The 11,621-nt window shown below is 44.9% G+C and overlaps 1 protein-coding gene across 1 annotated transcript in view; it reads right to left on the bottom strand.

The window, feature by feature from the left end:
- Positions 1-2,786: 2,786 nt before the first annotated feature.
- The window catches only part of Crkl (CRK like proto-oncogene, adaptor protein), a 36,840-nt gene continuing 28,005 nt past the window's right edge, over positions 2,787-11,621 (bottom strand). The window contains exon 3 of the mRNA XM_031363276.1: positions 2,787-6,550. Coding sequence (XP_031219136.1) covers positions 6,416-6,550 — 135 coding nt within the window. The 3' untranslated portion in view covers positions 2,787-6,415. The remainder of the gene's footprint in view (positions 6,551-11,621) is intronic.

Genomic DNA, 11,621 nt, shown 5'->3' with positions numbered 1-11,621 from the left:
CTCAGGAGGGAATCCATGCCCTGTGCTATAAACTAGTTAAAAGCTCAAGGCGTGGAGGTCAGGGGCCTTGGGGACCCTACTGTTGCTACCTTGCTAAATGACCATGTCAAACTGCCTTCTAATTATTTATCTCTATACACATTAGAAGCCAGAGAAGCTGCCCTCCACAGTGGCCAGTAGATAGTGAAGAGACTCCTAAACTAGTCAAAATATTTAGAGTAAGTGACTCTTGAGTGCTCGGCTTCCGTGGGATGTCTGTGTCAATACCTTTCCCTCAAGGCCCAGGGAGAAACACAGAAGAGGGGCAGAAGGCATGCAGGACCTGGAGGATGGGGAAGGCTGTGAAGCACCATTTTCTGGACACGGTGCAGTCAATGTGCTCCTGAACTAACAGACTCTGTGGTTCGCTGCACAGATCCTGCACAAGAGCCCGCCAGAAGGTCAGTCAGCATTCCAAAGCAAATATAAACCAAAGCAAAAACCAAGAAATGGCATGAAGAGAGGAGGTGGATACGTTGGCCATTGAGGGAGAGGTGGAGGGGAATTGGAGATGTATATGATCAAGGTACATGAAATAAAAGAATAAAAGATTCTTTGTGGGGTGAAATTACTTATTTTGAGGCAGGGTCTCATTTATTCTATGCTGACTTCAAACATGCTCTGTAACTGAGGATGACCTTGAACTTCTGATCCTTTTGCCTCTACCTCCCTAATGCTGGGATTACAGGCATGCATCACTATACTAGATGCTGGGGACTGAATCCAGGGCATATGCATTCAAGGGCGCTACAGCCTCAAAACTGAGGACTGAAGGTCTGTGCCCACTGCTGGTTATGTTTTTGTACTTTTATTTTGGGACAAGGTCTCAATTGCCCAGGCAGGCCTTGAACTGGCTCTGGGGTCCAGGCTGCCTTGAAACTGGCTCTGGGGTCCAGGCAGGCCTTGAACTTGCATTTCTACTGCCTCTTGATAGCTGAGATTAGTTATACAGCAGCAGGGCTAATAGCATTTATTCTTCATAACTAGTCAGAGCATGGGGAAATTAAAGTTCAGAGAGGCTAGGGACCCCTCCCCACTAGGCCAAATAGCTGCTAGGTGACAGGGCTGGGACTTGAACGGACAGGCTGAGTCCTCTGTCCTGGTGTATGAGATATTGTGGGAACTGGAGGGAAGAGACTTCCACCCCCAGCCCAGTCTACAGAGTCCAAGTTCTGCAGTTAGGGAACCTCTGTGCTGCAGCTTCCTAGGACTGTTGGGCAAGACAGGAAGTAGAACAGGAGCTACTGAGTTTGAGGTACCAAAGATGAAACTGGAAGGACATTATTAGTGTAGTAGCTGTGAAGCAGAGGACTGCTTGGACCCTAGCATGTGCTAAGTTCATTGTGGTTCCATTGGGGCCCAGGGCGCCAGGCTTCAGGTTTCTGTTGCCTCCCAGGGCAGAAATGGCAAGAGCTTCACAGAGCAAACACTAAACCCAAAGACTAATTAGGACAGCTACCTTCAGAAAGGTGCTTGGACCCAAGGATGGGTCATGTCACAAGAGAACTCAGGAAGATCCCAGAAGATGCTTCGACCTGCAGCCTGAGGTCCTAATTCCATTCCAAGGATGCTTCCTGCAAGGTGACACATCTTAGCACCATTATGTTTTGGTTGCTTAAGTAATGAGTGTAGTGTCAGCTTGGGGCCAAAACCGGGGAACCCCATGCTCCCCAGCCCTAGGGCACCTCAGCACAGGGCTCCCTACTCTTTACTCTTGAGTCTTCAAGCAGAGGGATACAGGACGGTATCTTTTCAGCCAAGGAAAGGTTAGAGGCCAGGATGGAGCTCCTGGTACATGTGTGTGCCTAACATGAATAAAGTCCTGGGTTCTATCCCAGCAACGAACGAACCAGGCTCGGTGGCACAAACCTAGAAGTAATCCCAGAACTTGAGAGGTGGAGGCATGGGCATCAGAAGTCTGAGGCCAGCCTGAGCTGTATCACAAGATAGAGATAGAGATGGAGGGAGAGGGAGAGAGAGGGAGGGGGAGAGGGAGAGCGCGAGGCACTCCTACTCTTTGGGACAGAGTGAGTAGCCAGAGCTATGTAGAGACCAAGCCTCATAAGGTGGTAGAGAAATAAGACAGACAAACAGAAAGGAAAAGATGAAACTTGCTTATTGGGCTTACAGAAGGGAAACATGAGCCCAGCAAAGTAGGTTGTTTTGAGGCAGGGTTTCTCTGTGTAGTCTTGGCTGTCCTGGAACTCACTCTGTAGATCAGGGATCTACTTGCCTCTGCCTCCCAAATGCTCTAACTGAAGGCGTTCACCACCATCACCCAGCAGTTTGTGACACTTGCATTAATGCTTAAGGAACGTTAAGTTCTCTCCCTAAAGATCCTCAAAGCTCACGAGGAGATTCATATACAGATAGGAATGGCAGTAGACATCAGACAGGACAGCTTGCTCTCCCTGACCACTGAGCTCCTTCCTCATGGTTTAATGCTCAGCAAATACTCAGCAGAGCAGAGCCTTCAGGTACAGGTGCTAGGAGGACCAACAACCCCACTGGTTCCCAGAGTACACCTCCTGCTCAGAATGCTGAGTGTCAGGCTTCCACAGCACCCACGATACCCAGACAACAGTTATTTCCTTTTGGAGGAGGCTCCCATGTTAGGAAGCTGCCATTTTTGAGTGAGGGAGGCAGGAGCAGCGTGAGTGGGTCTCTGGGGAGTACCACGGGCTTCACAGTTGAACTGTTGGGAGAGTCTGGTGGGGCTGACTGAGAAGACACTGAAACACCGAGGCTGCTGCCACGCCGGCTGGTGCAAGTTTTATTGAGACAATGTACAAACAGGCCATGGAAACAAGGGTTTTGATGCTGGGACCAGTAACGCAAAATGGAATACAAAAATAAAAAGGCACTAATCTGTTAAGAAAAGACACTCAATGTATTCTAAGAATATAAGTCATTTAATACTGTTAATTTTATAGCACAAAATAAAACAAGCTATGATCCCCAAAAATAATTTTAAAAGCTTACACAGAAAATATTATTGCCTGATACTTATGATCTTTAAGTTATACATGTCAAAAGAGTTTTATGTCATTTTAAAACACACAGTGAAGACCGTCTAGAAGCAAGGCCACTGTTCCTCCTGTTTCAGAGAACTGTCTTCCTGCTCCTTTAGAATATACAAGCAGCTCAGTGTCCACGCTCACAGCAGTTACCAGGGATATGGTTCTCTGGTTCCATAGTGAGGAGTCCACAGAAAGCATTAGTCTTAGGTACTGTGTTAAAACAATCAAGAATTCACTCATTTTAAGAGGTTAATGAACATAATATTAAAAGATTAAATTATGAACACCTGGAACAGAAACACATCATCCCTTTTTAAAAAAAAAATGCTCATTATTCTTTTGAGCAAAAGTTACAAGAGCAGTGGCCATCAGTCTTGGCCCATCTTGTCTGTAAACAGCTGTAGAGGAAGGCTGGCACAGTGCCAGGAATGTCCAACTCCAAGAGAGGGCACAGGGTCTCTTCCGGTGAGCACAGAGGGGTTGAGCCTGGGTGACCCTTGAAACAGGTGGCATCAAAGCAGTGCAGAATCGACGAGCACGTCTTCTGCATGGGGGTTGGGGGTGGAAGTTGGAGACTGTCACCAGGACTAACTAGCCCTCAATGACCCTGACTACCTAATTGTTTCCTCCTCAGAACAGCCATAGTGAGTGGGTTTATCATCCTAGTACTTTCTACAACATAGCAGAGCAGACCACAAAGCACTGATGATGAGAAAAGGAAAAGCCTCAATCATACTCCCCTGAGGCCAAGTGTCTTCCCCGAAGAGAGGGACTTAGGGAAGACGCCACTTTCCATCAGTGTGAAAGATTTCATGATTAAAAACCGATGAGCTTCTAAGTCAGGAAATTACTATTGTTGGCTGTATCCTGAGAGTTCAGAAAGTTGAGTCTTTATTTTAAGATCTGGATCTCTGAGGAAGCTGTGTAGACATTTATATGTGCCAAATTAATTGATTACATAAACCAAACTCCAGGGTTATGGGACATTCTGATCACGAAGTACTCCTTACCGAGTCTTGCTGGTCACCAGTCTTGGGAGAAGGGAAACCCTGTTCTCAAAAATGGCTGTTTGTGCTGAGCTAGGTGCTATAATCAAAAGGCACCAAGCCCTTCAGTTAAATGTAGTTTTAAAAAGCCTTAAGAGCTGGGTGTGGTGACTCAAACCTTTGTAATTCCAGCTAAGGCTGGGATGGAAATCTGGAAGCCAGAATGGGCAATTTATAGAGATTCCATCTCAAATTTAAAGAGAGCTCATTGGCAGATGGTTATCTAGCATGTGTAAGGCATGAGGTTCAAGCCCCAGTAACGGTTCGATTCCTTGGAGGTTGTGCCCTCTGTGAATGTATTCTAGTGGAGGCATCAAAGGCCTAGGGCTGAACTGTGTGTAACTGGCCAGAAGGCAAGTCTTAAGTCTTGTTCTAGGCAAGTTTGGGACCTGAACACTTAAGTCCACTCAATTAAGTCTGGCTAAAAATGGCAGCTTTCAGAGACAAAAAGAAATAACCTCTACCACAGACGTGATATTCCCCCATACCCCAAATGACCATTACTTTGTCACATGAACATTCTTTACTATGGCACTTATCAGCCTGATGGACTACTGATTTAAAGAGAAAATAAACTGATGGGGCTCAAGAAATGGCTCAGTGATTAAGAGCACTTGCTGCTCTTGCAGAGGACCCAGATTCAATTCCTAGACCCCACATAGTAGTTCCAGAGGAACCAACCAACACCCTTTTCTGGCCTTCTTATGAACTGTACCCATGTGATATATATACCTAGACATAGTGGAAACACCCATATACAGTTTTTTGGGGGGAGGTGGGGCAGTTTTCTGATACAAGGTATGCATGTAGGCCTGCCTGTCCTATGACACACAACATAGACCAGGATAGTCTTGAACTCTCAGACATCCACTTGCCTTTGCCTTTCTGAGTACTGGCATTAAAGGTGTGGCCACCATGCCCAACATAAACAAAATTTTAAAAAGTCTTTAAGAGAAATAAATATAGTGAACAAATGGTTTTGTTGGTTTTGTCACCTGATTATGTTCCATTAGTTCTCAAAGCCTAAGGCCTCCAGAGCCAGGGCCATGTTACAGAAGATACTCTGTAAATGCTAGAGCTACTCACTACTCACTGCTACATTTCTACATCTGCTGTGTTCTGTGTGGAGGCTTGTCCTCATCAAGGTCCAGCTGAAGGAGTGCACTATAGAAAGATTCTAGAACTCTGGTTTGCCATGTGTGGATGAGGGAATAGACACACATTTGTACTAGCGGTCATGCAGGAAAATGGCTCATGGTTGATGGGCATCTTCTTTTGCTCAGAAGCACTGTATTCTGGTTCTACTCAGACTGTGGAAGCAGAACAGACATAACTCTCGAGCTGCCTGGACAAGCTAGGTCTGTACAAGGGCTACGTGCTCTTTGTGGTGGAACATAGCAATACAATTTAGCTCGTGAATCTAGTAAGCCCACAGACTTCATTACATTCTCAAAGGGGTGTGCTCACTGAAGAGATCCACCCCGTCTGCTCCTCTCAGAGGCAACGATGACAGCAACAGGCCCACACCCCCACCTTGGTGCTTCCTAGCACAGCACACCATGACTGCTGCTTGTGCATACTGTTTGCCACATGCTAAACAAGGTACTGTTGGCAACCAAAAGATAAAGGCTTCTACTTCAGGGGGTCTTTTCATATTTTTAGTTACATACAGCGGCTTCAGTGTGGAAGCTCAGGGACATGGATTGTTCCTTAGACCATCACAAAAATCCAACCTACTACTTAAAAATCTGTTCAGAACACACAACTATAATTAATTAGTCTTCCAAAAACAAAACTAAACAAAAGAAAATGAAAACAAGCCAGACTTCAGGAGTTCAGGACAGAAATGTCTGGAGTTTTACTTCCTCTGTTGTCCAAAGAAAATCAGGTTGGTGGCAAAGCCACTGTTCTGTGGACCAGCAACAGCACAATCTTGCCAAGCCTCACGGTGTCCATGCAGACCATCAGCAGGCTCACTCTCTGGCGAGCACGACAATCAGCCTCCAGTATAAACAAGGCAGTGATGAGAAGGAAGAGCCGCTCTGGGTTAAATTCTCTCTACTGTGTGCATCCACCAGTGTTTCCAGTTCATAATCCACAAGAACTCTAAAATCAGCTACTCTTTGACAGCATGACTATGATACAAATGCCGAGCGAGGCAGCTGCTGAGGCATTCCGAATGTGCAGGGACCGCCAATGTATGGAAAGCCGGCCACCAGCAGCTCGGTGTAACTTGCATGTGACAGAGTGCTTCCCACTTCAAAGGAGACTGACAGGCAGAAGGAGGCAGCAGCAGGGACAGCACAGCAATCACTCGTTGTCATCAGGGTTCTGAGGGTCAAAGATTTTAACATGTGTGAAGGGGAAAAGCCCCTTGCGCCCATTCACCTCGCCTTCCCACTGGCCATTGATATTCATCCTTGTGACTTTCACAATGTCACCAACCTATAGGGGTAGAAAGAAAGAAACCAACATTAGCATCACTGCAAACAAGGAAAAGACAATTTACATTAAATCACAAATACAGTCTACACAAAAATCAAGACTAACCTCTTATTCTTCAGTATTTGGACCTGAAAATCAAGTAGTACAAAGACACGAGATGCCACCAACCACCCAAGACACCTGTTGGCTGGCAAAAACTCATCAAACAGCCTCTGAGCACAGAACATCCACTCCCTCCAGTGTTACTAATAAATGGTCATACATGGACATCTGGCTCGGAGAACATGCATGTTAAGCTGAATAAAAGGGTGATGAGAAGTGCAGACCTAGTGGCACACATCTTTAATCCCAACACTTGGGAGGCAGAGGCAGAGGCAGGTAGATCTCTGAGTTCTACGACAGCCAGGGCTACACAGAGAGACCCTGTCCTGGGGGGAAAGATGGGAAGTAGCCAGGTGTGGTGCTAATAATCCCAACAGACAACACAAAGGAGGCAAAGAGGACCTCAAGTTTGAGACCAGCCTGGACTTACTGAAATGCTGTCTCAACATTTGCTTTACACCATCTTTAAACATTTGTCTAAAACCATCTTGCTTTGACAGTATATTTATTTGAAACTGGAATGATACAGAGATAATTAGCATGGCCCCTGAATAAATTTGTTAAGTATTTCATACTAAAAGACAACCACCACAGCAAAAAAATAAAACAATCTAGAGCTGGTGAGAAGTTCAGTGGGAAAAGGTGCCGAAATGCTTGCCATGAGAATGTAAGGATTTGAATTTCATCTCCAGAATGCATGAAAAATGATAGACATGGTGACATGGAGCTGGTGGGGCAGAGAAAGGTAAATCCCTGACAGTCTAGCCTACTTGGTGAGTTCCAAGGTCACCTAGAAACCCTGTCTCAAAACACAAGGTGGACAGTGCATAAAGAACAACACCTGCTGGGCGGTGGTCTCAGCACTTGGGAGGCAGAGACAAGCGATTTCTGAGTTTGAGGCCAGCCTGGTCTACAGAGTGAGTTCCAGGACAGCCAGGGCTATACAGAGAAACCCTGTCTCGAAAAACCAACAAAACAAAACAAAACAAAACAAAACAAAAAAAAACAACACCTGATGCTGACCTCTGCTCTCCTCATATACAAAACACAATCCAACACACAATGACAAAAACGTGGATGAGGGAAGGGAAGAGAGAGGAAGAGAGGAAGAAAGGAGGAATCTGCCGACCTCAATTCAAAGGGTGCAATGCCATCGGCAACATCACCTCCCTCACCAAGGCCCCGACACATAACCTGAGCTGTTCCCAACCTTCTATGGGCAGTCACTGGGGAAAGCAGCACAGCTCTCACCTTTTCTGGGGCTGGGTTGGGAGTGGGGAACGAGCTCTTACTACTTACATAACTCAGGCTAGCCTGCAAGATATCCATACCCATAAAGCCTTTCAAGAAATGCGTATTTACATCTGTGTGTATTGTGTGTACATATGTATGAGCGTGGGTGGAAAAGACAATTCTCAGGAGTCAGTTCTTTCTACCAAGTTAGTTCTTGGACTCAGGGTCTCAGACTGGGGGCAAGCACCTTTACTCACTGACAGCCACACGGCCTTAACTTGCATTTTCTTTTCTTTTCTTTTTTTTGAGACAGGGTTTCTCTGTATAGCCACGACTGTCGTGGAATTCACTCTGTAGATCAGGCTGGCCTCGAACTCAGAAATCCACTTATCTCTGCCTCCCAAGTGCTGGGATTAAAGGTGTGTGTCACCACTGCCACCACTACCAGGCTAACTTGCATTTTCTATTTTGTCAACAACAGGGGTCCTATCAAAATGGATAAAGGGGAGCTAGGGGTAGGAATGTAAACTTGCTGACATAACACCTGTCTAGTATACTGAAGTCCCAGGGTCTCAGTCTCAATACCACCAAGGACAGGGAAGGAGACAACACATAAGAAAAATGGCATTTCAGAATGACAGATGTTAAGAGAAAAATGAAGGAGAAAAATCACACACAAATTCACACTTAGTGTGTGTGTCTATAATCAGGTACATGGAAGGTAGAAGAAAGGAGGACCAGGGAATCAGGGTCAGCCTCAGTTACACATTGAGTTCAAGATCAGCAGCTTTGACTCCTTGAAGTGCTGTCTCAAAGAACCAAAATCAATCAACCAATCAACCAACCCCCTCCAAAAGGCACTTAAAAGCAAATAGGATAATGGATATGGAGACCTGAAAACAGTGTCTAATAAATCATTCCAGTAGGCTCAGCAGGTGAAAGACAACAGGAAGACAGAAGAAAGTGTACTGGAATACTGAAAATCATAGACTTTAAACATCCCAGCAGGATTCTACTTCATCAGTGTAAGGCAGTTCCTCGTCCTTAAGCAGCTTCCCTATCTTTGCTTCAGTTAAATCAGGCGGTGGTGGCGCACGCCTTTAATCCCAGCACTTGGGAGGCAGAGGCAGGCGGATTTCTGAGTTCAAGGCCAGCCTGGTCTACAGAGTGAATTCCAGCACAGCCAGGGCTACACAGAGAAACCTTGTCTCGAAAAACCAAAAAAAGAAAAAAAAAAAGAAACAAAAGAAAAAAGAAAAAACCGGTAAACATTCAGCGATCCCAATACAGCCAATACTTGTTGACTATGTGAGATAACAATATAACACAAAATTATGTATTTTATATATAAATAATTGAATCACCTCTACAGAACACATGAAAAATGAGCTATTGCTCTGCTAAAGGAGCCTGGATGTTTAGAGATGGGTAGAGAGGCTAGGAAGCAGGTCTAGTTCTTCCTGGTAATGGAGACATTGCCTTCTGCCACGCTAATAAACAAGTGCTCTAGCACAGAGCTATAGGCTCATATCCTTTACTGTTACTAACATTTATTTTATTATTTTAATTGTGTGTGCCTGTGTGTAGGTATATACACCTAAATATGGGTGCTTAAGGAGACCAGAGGTGTTAGATTTCCTGCAGCTGAAGTTCACAAGCACCTAACATGGGAGCCTCTACAAAAGTAATAGGCATTCTTAACCACAAAGCCTTGGATTTTACTCCACAGAAAACACACACAATCCATATGTAAACTAACATGTGTGCATTAAGAAAAATATCAAGGAGAGATGGCTCAGTGGTTAAGAGCACTGACTGCTCTTCCAGAGGTCCTGAGTTCAGTTTCCAGCAACCACATGGTGCTCACAACCATCTGTGATGGGAACTGATGCCCTCCTCTGGTGTGTCTTTAGACAGTAACAGTGTACATAAAATAGATGGATATGAGAGAGAGAAAGAGAGAGAGAGAGAGAAAAAGAGAGAAAGAGAGAAGGAAGAAGGAAGAGCAAGGAGGAGGAGGAGGAGGAAAAGGAAGAGGAAGGGGAAAGAGAAAGAGAGAGAAAGAAAGAAAGGAAGGAAGGAAGGAAAGAAAGAGAGGGAGAGAGAGAAAGGCTAGGTGCTAGATGCATAAACATGGAGGCCTGAATTCAATCTCGTAAGAACCCACAAAAAGATAGACGAGAACTGGCTCTACAAAGTTGTCCTCTGACTGCCACATGTACACCGTAGCATGTATGTACCCGCATGTATGTATGTATATATGGTGTACACACACACACACACACACCAAGACAGGCGTAATGGTTCCAGCACACAGTAGGACATACTGCAGAGTTTGAGGTCAGACTGGGCTATGAGTTTATGTGAGACTGACTAAAAAAAAAAAATTAACCATGTCAATTTCTGAGTAATTTTGTCCTATTTACACATGAAAAAACCCACCTCCCCTTTTGGCATTTATGTCTATATGCATATGCATGTGTGTTACACATATATATACATGAAGGCCTGAAGCTCTATCTTAGGTGTCATTCCTTCAGGAGCCATCTGCCTTGATTTTTGTGATAGAGTTTCTCACTAAGACCTCGGGTTCACCAATAAGGTTAGGCTAGCTGGCAAGTGAGCCCCAAGTATCCAAGTATTTCCTCCTTCTTAGTATTGGGATTACAAATGTGTGCCACTATGTCTGACTTCTCTCCTTCAGCCCCTCCCCAAGAGACAGGTTTTCTCTGTGTAGTCCTGGCTATCCTAGACCAAGCTGGCCTCAAACTCAGAGATCCTCCTGCCTTTGCCTCCTGGGTGCTGCGTTTAAAGGCATGAATGACTCGACCACCGCCTGGTTCAATCCTGGCTTTTCATAAGGACCCAAGTCCTTATGCTAGTACAGCAAGTACTTTACAGAGTGACCTGCCTCCACAGGCAAACAAAATCCTTTGAAGAACAATTAATTCTGATTTATAAGTCAATGATAAGATTTACCAACTGAAAGGTTTTGTTTTTTGTTTTTCTTTAAATATCAAAAATGTGAGAAGCAGAGGCAGGCAGATCTCTTGTAAGTTCCAGGCCAGCCAGGGCTACACAAGTGAGACCTTGTTGAGAACCTGTGGTGGCAAGATGGCTCAATAGATAGAGCACTTGCCAGACATGTTCAAGTTCTACCCCCAGGACCCACATGGTAGAAGAACACCAACACTTTCAAGTTGTTCTTAGACCTACACACACATACATACACACACACACACACACAAACAGAGTGAAAGAAGATAAGCACTTTTCCCCACTGAACTATTCCCTGGCTTATTAGCATCTGAAGGATTTTCTAAAGACATCTTTTAGAGGAATAACAGATATGATGGTCCATTCCTATAATTCTAGTACCTGAGAAGCTAACGAAGGGGGATTGCTTACCTTGAGACCATCCTGGGTTCCTGAGAGCCTGCATCGACAGACACATCTTTTTTTGGCAGTCAGGTCTCACAATGTTTATGTGGCCCAGAATGGCCTGGAATTCACCATGTAACCCAGGCTAGCCTTGAACTTTTAATCCTCTTACTTCAGGCTGTGATTACAAGTGTATATCAACATCCAAGGATCATTCTTACTTTTGACATGGTTGTGTGATTATGGGGGAAAAAAAGCAGCTTTGGCACTAAAGAAATAGAAAAAATAGCCAGGCAGTGGTGGCGCATGTCTTTAATCCCAGCACTTGGGAGGCAGAGGCAGGTGGATTTCTGAG

Source organism: Mastomys coucha, unplaced genomic scaffold (genome assembly GCF_008632895.1).
Source record: "Mastomys coucha isolate ucsf_1 unplaced genomic scaffold, UCSF_Mcou_1 pScaffold12, whole genome shotgun sequence".
NCBI classification, from domain to species: domain Eukaryota; kingdom Metazoa; phylum Chordata; class Mammalia; order Rodentia; family Muridae; genus Mastomys; species Mastomys coucha.
The sequence above is the reverse complement of the archived record's forward strand: the minus strand, read 5'-3'. Positions and strand labels throughout refer to the sequence as shown.